This window comes from Lottia gigantea (assembly GCF_000327385.1).
Source record: "Lottia gigantea unplaced genomic scaffold LOTGIsca_26, whole genome shotgun sequence".
In the NCBI taxonomy this organism is placed as follows: domain Eukaryota; kingdom Metazoa; phylum Mollusca; class Gastropoda; family Lottiidae; genus Lottia; species Lottia gigantea.
The window spans coordinates 435,098-450,643 of NW_008708797.1; the positions used below are offsets into that span (position 1 = coordinate 435,098).

Below are 15,546 nucleotides of genomic sequence, written 5' to 3' on the forward strand. Positions count from 1 at the left end.
GGTAAAATCATCTTGTGGCAGGTAATATCTGTAATATACATGTAAAAGACAAACTTGCTACTATGTTGTATTTCCAAATGTTAAAGTCTAAAACTTGGAGTAGTTACTTGGTTTTCTAAATAGTCCACAGAATTGTGACTTTCCTGAGTGCCTAATTTTAATAGTAGGTCATTTGCTAGAGGTCCAACGTTGTAGCTTTTTGATTTAAAAATAAAACATTTATTATTCTTTGACTGAACATGAATAAAGGAGATCTAGTAATGATATTGATAATACTGTACTTAATGCAGAAAATGTAGAAAACCACATAACACCTACATCAACAGACTTGAATTCCAATAACACAAATACATAACTTACTTGAGATTGGCCATCACTTGAATTTTAGTCATTTCTGATCTTAAATCATAAAACAATAACTTAGCTCCTGATTCTCGCTTAGAATGGATTCTACCTGAAATAGAAAATAAAATAATTAGATTATATGACTTCTAACATCAGATAAGTTGGCAAACCTTTCCCACAATCAAATGGATCCATCTAAATGCTTGATTCATAATAATAGTTTTATCAGTATTTTAGTAATATAGGCCTACCTGCAACTCTTATGTCTGGTGCATCTTCTAACACAGTTCCTGGTTCTATAGAATTCTCATATTTATCTATAAATTCTGTTAAAGACATGGTTACATCAAACTTGTGGGGGTAAGGATGAACTGGGCTATCTTTCAGCTGGGCCACAAGATTTGACCGATATTCAAAATAAGCCTGTGGAGAATCAAAGTCTGTATTAGAAGACATTTTGATCTAAAATAAATCTTCATTTCCCGCATATCATAAACTTTAAGATTTGGTACAAATGACCTCTTTAATTTAAGATAAAATAGTAATGATGCAATTAATCGAAATCAAAATTGAAAATAACACAGCATGAATTTTATAAATTCATGATCATAATGGCATGATGAAATAGAATACAATAACAATAGCAGATAGGTTCTTAAAGAAGCAGTCTTCCATAAACTAAATTATACAAACCAGATGTTGTCCTTTTGTTGTCTTAAGACACGCAACGAAAACAAGAATCTCGAGCTTTACCATAAATATACATGTAGGTGACCTTCGGGTATTAAATCTAGTGCCAAGAGTCTTGATATGTTTATTATTTAACTTTGGCATTTTGAAAATACCTGATACCTTTATGTGATTGGGTTTATAACCTTGGTAACCTTGGAGTCCGCAAACCTATACAGATGACTTACCCCAGCATCCAATTCATCTTCTTTAAGTTTTTCTTTCTTATCATTATCTTGTACTACAACAGCTTTTTCAGCTTTTTCCTTTGCTTTCTTATCAGCCTTTAATCTCCTCTTCAATTCACTACAACAATCAACACATAATTAGAAACCTTTGAAGGAGGAACATTTGTAAATATCAAATTATTTAGATTGCGCATTCTCTATCATATTTGTTAAATCAAATTTTCCAAAAAAAAAAAACTTAATAATCGGAACCTGATACAATATGCTACCAAGTTATGACATGATCAACACTTTCAAAGACAATATGTTGCTGCTCTTAGATTGCAATTGTGAACATGATATTCCTTTGCACATTTTTACCTTTCTTTGGATATGAATGTTGGCAAAAACACTGAAAATATTTACCGCGTTTTACAATATGACACAGATGTATGAAATTCTTCAGTCAAATAATTGAATGCAGGAATGAGCTTTTTGTTGCATGACTTAGACAGAAGAATTTTAGAGAAACTAATATTTTTAAAGAGTTTTGCAGCAAACATTTTAATTTTCTATGTACCAAACTCCAAAGTTTTCTCTTACTCTTTGCATAAATAAACCTAGATTCCTTTTAATTTAAGCTGAAATATCCATTCCAAAATAAAGAAAATAGAAAAGTACTTTAAATATTGGTACCGGTAGTAAAAACTGGTCAAACTGAATATTTAATTTACTTATCAGAAACAAAATGCGTTTTGATCTATCACTCCAGTCTTTTCATACCTACATTTTACAATGCATGTATTATACCGATAGGCCTAATTATAGAATTGATAGACACAGACGTACACACGTACAAGGATTTCTACCTAAAATAAGCTAGGCCTATAAAGCGGCGATGCTTCATCGTTCCAATAACAAAAGTTTTGGGAAATGTATGATGAAATAAAAGGAAATATTTTTCGGTTCATGTCTTCAAAAATAATAAAGTGAAAGTAAAACAAAAACAATCGATTTCATCATATCCAAACTCTTATTTTAGAAATGTAAGGTAAAATGTAAATTCCCTGGTTAATAATTTTCAGTTTCTTTGACAATTCGCAAAAAACTAAATTAAAATCGTACGCAAAACTACAAACTTTTTACTCAATTTCTCTCCTGTCTCAGCCATGTTGATTACACGTGCAATATTTACACCGAGAACGAGGTTTTTCGCGCAATTTTTTGTTATCTCCCTTCATTCTTAAATTTATAATCAGACAACAACTAACTCCTTATTCCGGAAAAATAAAAACAGATCAAGACAACTCGACTTTTACTTTGTATACAAGGATTGAATTGCAGTGATGTATGTAGGAAGTTTTTACATAGCTTTACTATGACTTTGGTAACCATAATCATTTCACCCTATTAATTTTTGATGAGGAACAAACTGCACCAGCGATTCTAGAAATAATTCCAATTTCTATATATGAAAAAGATAAAGGATGAGATGAAAGATTTAAAGGCACATATGCTCCATTTTGGGTGGTTGATTTGAGTCTTGAAAATATGTAAATAGTCTTCAGAAGTACAAGAAGTGTACGCAAATCGTATAATTCCTTCCAAAATATATTAAAATATTAAACTAGGAATTTTACTCACCTTTTCTATATAAGTATTTTTGATATATATATCACAGAGTATCTTAAAATGACCAAGCTAAAAAAAATCTCGTTTCTGAGATTAAGGTATGATTGGTTCAAAACAATGGCGCATCTGTCCCTTTAAGTTGGAAGATGAGACAAGGAAGGCCTAAAGAAGCAAGATCAGACCAAGTAAAGATTAAAGATGGGACAAGGAAAAGGTGGAAGATGAGACAAGGAAAAGGTAGAATATCAGACAAGGCAGGGATGGAAGACGAGACAAGGTACAGAAGGAAGATCAGGCATGATTTAGATGGAAGAAATGACAACGTAAACATGGAAGATGAAAGATCAGTTAGGAACAGATGGAAGATGAGACAAGGTAAAGATGGAAGATGAGACAAGGTAAAGATGGAAGATGAGACAAGATAAAGATTGCTGATTGGAGAAGGTGAAGATGGAAGATGAGACATGGTAAAGATGGAAGATGAGACAAGGTAAAGATAGAAGATGAGACAAGGTAATGATGGAATATGAGACAAGGTAGAGATGGCAGATCAGATAGCGAAAAGATGGAGGGTTGGGCAAGGTAAAGAGTGGAATTTGAGTCAAGTTAATGGTGGAATGTAAGAAAATGGATTATTTTAAGTTTTATAAAAGAAATTGAGATATTCTGCATATAGGCAGAGATACTGTACGTATTAACTGCTTCTTTCTGATTCCAAGCTGTCAATGTAGTTTTTACGTGCATAATCATTTTGTTGTGCATGGGCGATGATCAACCATTGAAAAAATCAACTTTCTAATTTTACAAAAGATCGAAAAGTATCATTTATGACAAGTAAATAAACTGAACAATTTATTTTATTTAAAGGGTATAGTAAAGCAGTAAACAATATACGTGGTGATTGGTTAATGTGATCTGGATATTTATAGAGTAAAAGTTCACTTCGATGTATTTTATCACTTTTGGATTGTCAAAAAAATATAAGCTCTACCTAAACAATTTCCTCGACACCGATGAAAAAGGATGGAGGAATTGAATGTGTTACAATCACAAGAAGGTCTAATGCTTTCACAGTGTAATAGAACATTGGCAACTTGATCTACTCATATAACTCTTCATCTTCAAAAGAGTGTCTCAAATATCGACAGTTACGGAGATATGATAAGTCATAGCTCTTTTCTTCTTCAATAGCTTTGTTTTTATTCATTGCTTCTAAAAACACTTTCACGGCTTGAGAGGCAGAGAGACCTACTGAAGATCGCCTTCTGATGCTGTTTCTTCTTCCATTGGATAAAATAGATAGTCTTCTCCATTTATTCACAACTTGCTGTTCGTTCTTATCATCTGAACTGTTTGATGTCGCCATGGAACCTCGTCGACCTGTTACTGGTGCTTTTTCCTCAACGGAATTTTCATTTTTTTGTTTCAGAACGACGCCATCATAAATCTGTGTATCTTCGGATTCATCATTCTGGATTATCTTAGATAATACTTTCCACTTGCTGAACTTCTTTAGAGATGATTTGGCCCCAACCATCGATGTTGAAAGAGAAATATCAACTTGGTTTGGGATAGGGGTCTCTTCAGTCTTAGACTCAATGATTTTTTTACAGCCCACCTTTGCCCAACGATTAAGTTCCACAAACTTGGTAAGTTCCGTAACAGTAATGGCAGGAAGCACAATACTTTCTCTTGGTGTCAACGAATTATTGGTATCTTCGCTGCGTGTGGTCAGTGGCGGTAATGTAACAGTTTCGGGTAAGTCTGCTGTTTCTGATTGTTTCTCTAGATTTTTGACTGGTGTCATAGCTTCCAGAATGGAGATAATTTTCTCTCTCTTCACTATGGCTGCATTTCGCTCCAATATTCTCGCCTGCCGTTTGTTTTCCCAGGCATCTAGATCATTCAATGCACATTTTCTTTTACTAAGCATCATGTTGAATAGATCCTTCCTTAAACTACGATTCGAAAATCTGTGATTTTTAGTGAATATTTTTACTTTGGCATTAATGACGTTTAAATCATTTTCTAGTGCAGTTTCAAACCGCCGTAGAGAGCGATCCCGTGACAAATCCATTTTTAACAACGGTGATTACTTGTGGGTTGCACTGAGAAGTTTAAAGCACTACATAGAAATCTTCATTTAGTATCGTTTCCACAAAGAATACCAATCCTTTAGCACTTAATAAAAGCGACACCGCTCCAGACCTATCATAGTGAGCGTTATTACATTTAGTCCCATGATAAAATCAGTTCCTACTGCTAGCTCACGAAAAAAGAATGATCTGGCCTTCTTGTGTTCAAATAGTGGATTTGATTAACAAAGGTATAATAATGATATATGTAACAATTAGGCAAGATTATAGCTAATCCATTCTGAAAGACCAATTAAACCATGGATTTATATGATAAATCTTGTGAACCCTTTCATTAATCTTAATAAACTTCTTTCGCCGCAGCGGGATTTAAATCGTTAAGCACACAAGACATTCTCAAAAACACACTCTTTATGGTAATTTATATAGATACATTATGGACAAAGTAATAATTTTTAGGGGAATTTCCCGCATCTATATGTAATCTGAGTTTTTCCTTATTTCGTCTTTATTTCGTTCGGAAATAATTCCTGACGGAGCAGTCATGAAATATAAGAATCTATCCAAAATAAATTTTTCTGTGGTGAAGTGTTACATACCGGTACTCAAAAACTGCAACCAGACTCATGACATTTTGTAGGGAGGGTTGGAAAGAGAGTAGTAAGGTGATCAGGCTATTTAGTTTTAGATTATATTAAACGTCTAATTTTTTTAAAAAAATCTTTCGAAAGGCGTGATGACGAACATAGCTATTTAAATGTAGTCTACAAAATAAAGGTTAGATCAAGCTTATTTCCCTTCCCCCCTGAAATTTTGATGATGGGGAAACTTGCCGATTCTGATATGGCATTGAAAGCATGTCCCGGAAAAGAAGTGCATAAAGTTTTTTTTCTCAAAGAAATCGACACTTTTTGAGGTAATAAATAAACATGCAAAGTCTGTATAATAAGTATATATTTTATATTGTAAGAGAAGAGGTGAAAAGCTTCAGTTCACAAATCTTGTCTGATTTACATAAAGTCACCGAAGCACTATTATCAGTATTTCTCAGAGTTGCGTGAAGTCTGGTTTGACCTTGTTAGAATCTCATACAGTCATGGAATTTCTTGTCAGAATTTACATACAGTCATGGTAACACTTCAAGCTATTATACAGTCATTGTAGAACTTTTCAGAATTACATACAATCATGGTAGTACTTGTCAGAATTACATAATCTATTATCATGGTAGTACTTGTCAGAATTACATAAATCATGGTAGAACTTGTCAGAATTACATACAATAGTGGTAGTACTTGTCAGAATTAAATAAATCATGGTAGTACTTCAGAAATACAAGGTGGCACTTGTCATAAAGTCAAGTCACAAAGTCATGGTAGCACATGTCAGAATTACATCAAATCATGGTTTAACTTGTCAGCAGAATGTAAGGTCATGGTATAACTCTTCATCATAATGTAAGGTCATGGTATAACTCTTCATCATAATGTAAGGTCGTGGAATAACTCTTCATCATAATGTAAGGTCATGGAATAACTCTTCATCATAATGTAAGGTCATGGAATAACTCTTCATCATAATGTAAGGCGATGGTATAACTCTTCATCATAATGTAAGGTCATGGAATAACTCTTCATCATATTGTAAGTTCATGGTATAACTCTTCATCATAATGTAAGGTCATGGAATAACTCTTCATCATAATGTAAGGCGATGGTATAACTCTTCATCAGAATGTAAGGTCATGGAATAACTCTTCATCATAATGTAAGGTCATGGAATAACTCTTCATCATATTGTAAGGTCATGGTATAACTCTTCATCATATTGTAAGGTCATGGTATAACTCTTCATCATATTGTAAGGTCATGGAATAACTCTTCATCATAATGTAAGGTGATGGTATAACTCTTCATCATAATGTAAGTCATGGTAGCACCTGTCAGAATAAGTAAAGTCATGACTAAAATATTTATGACAAGTCAGCAATTAATCTCTGAAATTTTTTTTCATTCATTTCCATTCAAACCATATCACTTCTGACATTTTGTCCTGTTTATATGAATCAAATATTAATAATTATTTCCACCTAAATCAAAATGAATGAAACTTGATATGAAAAATAATCAAAATTTGCCTGGAAGGTAGCAATCAAATATGGTGAAAATCACCAAGACAGGATATAACTGGCTAGCATTAAAGAGAAACAAGATATTTTTAATAAATAATATTATCTTTGACCAAGAATTTGACTGACACAATATTTTCATTTCTTTGATCACTAAATTTCTTTTATTTTCCACTAAAGTCAAAATATTTATGAAAAAAAGTTGTTTTTGAATATTTTGGTAAATTTAATTAAAAATAACAATAAGTGAAAATATTTGTGAAATGGCCATGTAAATTGATTTGTGTTCACAACTTGGTTTTCTTCTATGACTAGTTTTATTCATGAGTGAAGATGATTTGAGGTGTGTGATTTATTTCAATGATGTTGATCTCTATATCTTAATGGACATTACCTTTTAGCGAAATATAAAAGAAGTGAAAGCTACTGTCCTTGCACAATATTTCTAGACTAAACTCTTGTCAGTTGAAGTCAAAGAGGGTGCAGAATTATAGATTGCAAAGAACAGATGTAAAGTAATCATTTAGTAATGTATAGCTTTTTTAAACAGAATAGTGTCATCTCAAACTCTTTTTACAACGGTAGGCTAATATAGGCTTTTACAGCTTTGTAAGCTAGATATCACAAAATGTGATCAATTCTCTAAAAACAAGTCCTTCCTTTTGAAATTCACAACTTGACCTTGAACACTAATATCCACGAAACCTTTAAAGAGGATAATTTAGGACAATAAAGCCCCAACGAAATATGTTGCATATGTATGCAATATACCCAAATTTCTACAAGACAAACATAATTCCATTGTGTAATTCGTCTTGGATAAGTGGCTTCCGTTCTTTTGGAGGTGCATAATGAGATACCTGAACGACCTTGAGTTTGGCTTTGTATTCAATACCGTTGTTCACTTTGTCTTTCTTCTAATTTATTATCTCAAAAAGTGTCGATTTCTTTGAGAAAAAAACTTTATGCACTTCTTTTCCGGGACATGCTTTCAATGCCATATCAGAATCGGCAAGTTTCCCCATCATCAAAATTTCAGGGGGAAAGGGAAATGACTTAAACATTGTAAACATGGTTACATACAGTAAGGTTTTAGATTGAATAAGATTAGGAAATAATATGAGAGTATTTGTCTGTATGTAGAAGAGTACAGACCAATATAGATACACTTCAGACAGAAGACAATACAATAATAATCTGACAATATCCTCTTAATGTCACTTGATATCATAACTAATTCCTTTATAGTCAAACACAAATACTCATCATACTAATTAGTTTAGTCAGATATTGCTTTGATTTTTTTAATCTCCATTGACACTTGCTGTACCAATGATATATAGGTTGTTCCCTCTGTCAGTGATGTTTGTTGATGGGGAAAAGCTTGGAAAACTTTAAGTTTATATATTGAAACACTTTCAAAATATTTAGTGCATCCTTTAAGCTCCACTTCAGAATGTATCTTGATGCTCAGTTCACACCAAAGTGGTACCAAAGCGTAACAAAGCTCAACTAAAGTGTCAGGGTTGTAATAGATCATTGGAAAGCTTTGAGCAAAGCTGGATATTCGGCAAGAGCGCCAAAATTTTTTAAACTGTTTAAAAATTTTGGGCGCTCTGTCACGAATTGATTAAAGCACCGAGAACGTATCAAAGCTTAACAAAGTGTTACAAAGTTCAGCAAAGCTTGACTCAAAGCGTAGGAAAGCTTAACAGAGCTTTATTCAAAGCGGGGACCCCAGTCTTCATGGTCTGTCACCACTTGATCAAAAGCAGCATGAAATCGGCCATTTCGAAATTTTCCAATGCATAACAGAGCTTAACAATGCACAACAGAGCTTGATAATCGTATCAGAGCGTGATTTAAAACGTCATAACCACATCAAAGCTTAATAAAGCTTATCAAAGCGTGATTAATAGCGTAACAAGACCTGATCAAATCGGGAAATAACATTACTTAGGAGATCGTGATATTCTTTGAAAAGTAAACAAAAAATGATGGCGCTTTGCTCACCGATTTAAAGCGCGGCATTCGCCATGGTGTGAACTAGGCATTAAAGATGAAGTGTTAAAGTAATTGACATTACATTGTCAGTTTTGACAAAAGATGACCAGTATCCCACTAGGTGTTAATCCCTGTTGACCAGGTTAAACGAATAGGAATTAACATTTTGTCAACTATGGTATTAAACCAGTGACTTTTGTTATTTTCTTCTATTTGTAGGGGGATTATGGTGTCTGATTGGCTATTAATTCAAAATGTTTCTTTGTCAGATTTACAAATACGGTTACGACTCATTTAGAGTTCAAAGAATCTACTAGGCTCAGAATTCTAGAACACTTGATACCACTCTATGACTGCTATTATCGACTCTGCATCCTACCTAGCTTATAATAGATAGTTATTCTGAAAATGTAAAGGAATATAGTTATCTAAGTATTTGTTTACCAGACATTACAGCTAATTATTCACTATTCCTATCTCTTTCAGAATTAAAATATCCTACAATTCTACCAAACTGTAATATGGAGTTTAGGATGTTAGTTTCATGAATATAATATTGATGGTATTATAAGAATATTATATTTATTGTATTATAAGAATATAATATTTATGGCATTATAAGAATATAATATTTATGGTATTATAAGAATATTATATTTATGGTATTATAATAATATAATATTTATGGTATTATAAGAATATAATATTTATGGTATTATAAGAATATTATATTTATGGTATTATATGAATATTAAATTTATGGTATTATAAGAATATTATATTTTTCGTATTATATGAATATTATATTTATGGTATTATAAGAATATTATATTTATGGTATTATAAGAATATAATATTTATGGTATTATAAGAATATAATATTTATGGTATTATTAGAATATAATATTTATGGTATTATAAGAATATAATATTTATGGTATTATAAGAACATAATATTTATGGTATTATAAGAATATTATATTTATGGTATTATATGAATATTAAATTTATGGTATTATAAGAATATTATATTTTTGGTATTATAAGAATATAATATTTATGGTATTATAAGAATATTATATTTATGGTATTATATGAATATTAAATTTATGGTATTATAAGAATATTATATTTTTGGTATTATAAGAATACTATATTTATGGTATTATAAGAATACTTTATTTATGGTATTATAAGAATACTATATTTATGGTATTATAAGAATATAATATTTATGGTATTATTAGAATATAATATTTATGGTATTATAAGAATATAATATTTATGGTATTATAAGAATACTATATTTATGGTATTATAAGAATGTAATATTTATGGTATTGTAAGAATACTATATTTATGGTATTATAAGAATACTATATTTATGGTATTATAAGAATACTAATATTTATGGTATTTAATGGTATTATAAGAATATACTATTTATGGTATTATAAGTATATAATATTTATGGTATTATAAGAATATAATATAAGAATATTATATTTATGGTATTATAAGAATATAATATTTATGGTATTATAAGAATATTATATTTATGGTATTATAAGAATATTATATTTATGGTATTATAAGAATATAATATTTATGGTATTATAAGAAAATTAAATTTATGGTATTATAAGAAAATTAAATTTATGGTATTATAAGAATATTATATTTATGGTATTATAAGAATACTATATTTATGGTATTATAAGAATATTATATTTATGGTATTATAAGAATACTATATTTATGGTATTATAAGAATACTATATTTATGGTATTATAAGAATATTAAATTTATGGTATTATAAGAATATAATATTTTTGGTATTATAAGAATACTATATTTATGGTATTATAAGAATACTATATTTATGGTATTATAAGAATATTATATTTATGGTATTATAAGAATATAATATTTTTGGTATTATAAGAATACTATATTTATGGTATTATAAGAATATTATATTTATGGTATTATAAAAATATTATATTTATGGTATTATAAGAATATTATATTTATGGTATTATAAGAATACTATATTTATGGTATTATAAGAATATAATATTTATGGTATTATAAGAATATTATATTTACGGTATTATTCAATGTTGAATTGCCATGTCAGATCCTGAAAATTCTGTATATATCCCGTTATTTATCTTAAATGATGATAAATGTAAATCATACATGAGATGCTTTCACATGTTCTCCACCAAAACCGACGGGATGTCCAATTCTAATGATTTTTTTCCCCGTAAACCTGCAGAGATTCAAAGATAAATAATCAGATATATAAATTTAGACTAGATCTAAAGGGATCTTCAAATTCATTGTTAACAATATGTTCCCTCAAATTTGTTAGGCTCTATCTGGGGAAAAAGACTGTGTACTATACTTACTGATGTACTGAACTGAACATAAACAATAAACACCAAGATGAACACCTGTGAAATTTCATTGAGAAATAATTTAAGCTAAATTATGTTAATTTTTTTTTTAGATGATGTCGCTAGGTTGAATACTACAAAATATATACTACAAAATATTCACATCATATTAACTGCACCTGTTTATTTTGAAATTTACAAATAAAAATAATTGTTTGCTTATCTTTTTCAAGCTGAAATCCATTTGTCAAGTTAAATTATTTTCCTCCAAAATGCCTTGAAAATTGATAGGGAGCAAATTGATAGGAAGCAAACTGAAATATACAGCCTCAGTATATAAAGATATCAAGCAGGGAGAAACTGTATTGAGAACATGTTGATCAACAACTGACCTAATGTCATGCCAAGACTTCTGTTTATGCTAAAGATGGGTCTGGTCATGTTGACACAACTGGTGGTCATTAAAAAAGGATACATGAGCAATATTGATATTTTGTACCTGTCTTTGATGTAGTTTGGGTTTGAGGTATTAATCTAGAAGCTATGTAGATAATTTTTCTAACTACCATTTTGTGCTGGCCAGGTATCCTTCTGATAGAACCTATATTATTATAAACATACTGAGAGAATTCAAACCTTTCATCTTTATAAAAAATATGTTTTGATATATGAATAACCAGCTCAATATTTGATTTTAAAACAACATGTAAATGTCATATCACAGATTTAAATTTGAAAAATTGTACATTGTACATTGCTCAGCTTGAGATTGCATCTGCAGAGATAATAAATATTATTATTATTGTAATTTTGAGATTTGTGACTCATCCATTGTTTTGTTTGGAAAGATTTCACATACACAGTAAATTGATAACTATATGGTCTAATATCTTTTTTTCAGGATAACCGATATCAGATTGTCTGCATGTACTGCTGGGACAACTTAGATAGAATGGGCGCAGGTCAGTTCATATTTATTTTTACCTGGAGTTTCAAATGAAAATAAAAAATTCTGACAAATTTGATACAAGAAAACTTACTCACAACACCAAATTTTCCATTTATCACAACTCTCAATTTTGATACCAACGTATACACACCAAAATATACTTATGTTCGGGTAGACAGCATGATTTACTTATTTAGCTCTGAAATCTTCTCATAAATCTTAATCCATGGTCTTGAAAAAGAAAACAACTTGGACCACACACTTAGTATTTTATTTAATTGTTGTCTGGTTTTAAAATACATCCGTAAGTTTTAACGAGCATGTAATTATTAGATCTTGAGTAACCATTTAATAATAAAAATAAGTCAGACTTTCAGTATAGCTATATATATATATATATGTATGGAATTAACCAGTAACTAATTTTTGATGCAATTTAAAATTCCAAGGTCCAAAACATAAAACATCTCTGCCTATTTCATTTTTAATATAAACTATTAACATGTATCTTCCATTTCAAATAGAGTAATAAAAATAAGTCAAGCAATTCAGTTTTGACTTTGAGAAAAAAGGGACAAGATTATGAGCTGTTTGCATCCAACCGAGTTATAGCCATAAAATTATTGAAATGACTAGTAATCTGAATGAGACCACCATCTAGCTTATTTGAACCACCTCTAGAGTGTTCACAGTGATCAGCATATTTTATACATTTTCACAGCAGATAATGGGCTTCTCTGCCCAGGTAGATCCAGCTCACCTGCCCTAAAATACCTATTTTCCCATGATATGCATTTCCACTGTGACAAAATTAAATTGATGAAGTAAACTGATATATGAAGTATATAGATGAAAGCTTATCACATACTTGAAAAAAAGACACATTATTAAAAAAAAAAACAATAGAAATAAGTCTATGTTTTCCCCTTAATATTATCATTTTTTGTCATTAAAAAGCCTTTCCTTATAAAATCACAGGTAGAACACAATGAAGAAGCCCTAACTTTTATATTACAAATTTCTGGGGGAGGGGGCCCATGGATGTCAAAAATTTGATTCAAAGATGTTCAAGCGTTTTGGTGAAAAACTAGATGCTTAAAACTTGTCCCAAATAAGGCATTTAGATGACAATATCCCGACTTTGAGGGACCGTAACTCTGAATGCTCATCGAATAAACAAACCTGGTCTATTATGACGTAAAGGCTTAACAACCTTGCACCTACCATCTGCCTGTGGTAGCTCTTTTTCCAATCCATTCAAGAGTATGACAGTGTGTGATAGCTTCACTATCATATCATAGAAAGGATAGATAAAGAATCCTCAACAATTTCATATTAAGAGTAAGATAGATAGTATGTGATAAAATATGAAGGAAAGCATGATGAAATTGTATCAGTATGATAAAAGTATGAAAATATGAGAGCCTTACGACATATGTATGATCACAAGTACAAGAAAGTCACCATTCATATCAAGTCTAGTATGATATAAGTATGAAAATATGAGAGCTTTACAAGTTCTGTATGATCACAAGTACAAGAATGTCATCATTCATATCAAGTCTAGTATGATATAAGTATGAAAATATGAGAGCTTTACAAGTTCTGTATGATCACAAGTACAAGAAAGTCATCATTCATATCAAAAGTATGATATAATATGATATGATACCCCAACTTCTAACTTTTCAGACAGTAGTTTGTAATATATGTCTCGATGTTTGCAACTGAGTTTTTACACTGTTGAGTCTTAATGCCTTGTTCACAGTACATAAAGAGGGCTATATTGCCCCACTGTTAAAACTAACTCGGGCAGACAAAATTCATGTATGGTCCATGATATCTGAATAAAAAGGCATTTAAACATTTAGATTATAAAAGAAGGGATTGCATTACATGTCTGTGTAGAACACAATGATGTTTTATGAAAACTCATAACTTTACTTAATATTTACGACACTTCAAACTATATGATATTGTTACAATATTAAATTCTTAACTTTTTTCTAAAAACAGATTAAAATGGAACTTTGAAGATTCTTAGATCATCAAATTTATGTCTCATATTTTTATGAATGAAATTTGAAAGTTTACACCAAAAGTATTTTGTTGGTATCCTCAACTCTATTATCACATTTCTTTTTTTATGAGGATGGATCATTGTGCTATTACAACAATACAAGTGAGGTGCATGTAATTAATGCAAATGTATGCATCTGTAGCAGGCGGCATATTTAATGTACCGTAATTTGATACTAATCGAAAGTTGGAGTTTCTGGATTATTTTGTACGTAATGGCATTTCATCAATCGAGTGTGGAATCGACCAATGAGATTTGACTTTAGCATTGCACAGGATTTTCATGAGCAAACACTATAAAAAGCTCAATTGTATCTTATTACGGGCAGTTAATCGGTAGACGGCTCAGGGTAAGCATGTTCGTTCTGTGGGAGTTATAACACTCGTCTCATAGAGTTGGCTATTACCTTAGTCAGACTATCTGGCTGTTTGATTTGGGGTTGTGGTTGCCTTGGGTCGGTTTGGTTTCCAGTCAAATCTGAATTGGGAACATAACGTTCCGCTCGTTCAGATGGACTGATCTAAAACAAGGACTACGGTCTTGAATCAGGGGTTTTGAATGTTTGTGTCAAATGTATTGTTTGAAATTCGTTCTGTGATGTCTTGTCTTGAGTTAATAAATGTGTTTTTGTTTAATTATTTATTACTTCCCATTGAGATCACAGTATCCTGAAAGAACCTGGAACTCTTGGTGTATTGAGACACGACAGGATTGATATTTGGGTTGGGGGTTTTTGGTCTGAAATAACTGCCCTAGAATCCCTGATACACATCCAAATTATTATTTTATTAACAATTTGAGAAGATAAGAACTTATAAGTTATTAGTTCTTATCGATCAGGTTTGGGGAAACATTGGGAAGAGACCACTACAATTTCGTACATTCCAAAAGAAAACTGAATATCGAGAATGAAATTTGGAATCCTGGGTAATATTGCCCTTAAGATCTTTGTTAATTCTTTTATATTTAGGGCAATATATCTGATCTTCAAGATACAAGGTATAGATTTCCCC

General features: G+C 30.7%; 2 protein-coding genes across 2 annotated transcripts in view; both read right to left on the reverse strand.

Moving 5' to 3' along the window:
* The window catches only part of LOTGIDRAFT_188800 (hypothetical protein), a 7,225-nt gene extending 4,795 nt beyond the window's left edge, over positions 1–2,430 (reverse strand). Inside the window, exons 1-5 of the mRNA XM_009055940.1 lie at positions 2,381–2,430; positions 1,668–1,882; positions 1,263–1,380; positions 597–768; positions 361–454 (exon numbers count right to left, since the gene is read on the reverse strand). Of these exons, the coding sequence (XP_009054188.1) occupies positions 361–454; positions 597–768; positions 1,263–1,380; positions 1,668–1,804 (521 nt within the window). The 5' untranslated portion in view covers positions 1,805–1,882; positions 2,381–2,430. The remainder of the gene's footprint in view (positions 1–360; positions 455–596; positions 769–1,262; positions 1,381–1,667; positions 1,883–2,380) is intronic.
* Positions 2,431–3,714: 1,284 nt separating this feature from the next.
* On the reverse strand, positions 3,715–5,090 carry LOTGIDRAFT_232129 (hypothetical protein). Its single transcript, XM_009055941.1, has one exon. The coding sequence runs from the start codon at positions 4,948–4,950 to the stop codon at positions 3,973–3,975; it is 978 nt and encodes a 325-aa protein (XP_009054189.1). The 5' UTR covers positions 4,951–5,090; the 3' UTR covers positions 3,715–3,972.
* Positions 5,091–15,546: the final 10,456 nt, after the last annotated feature.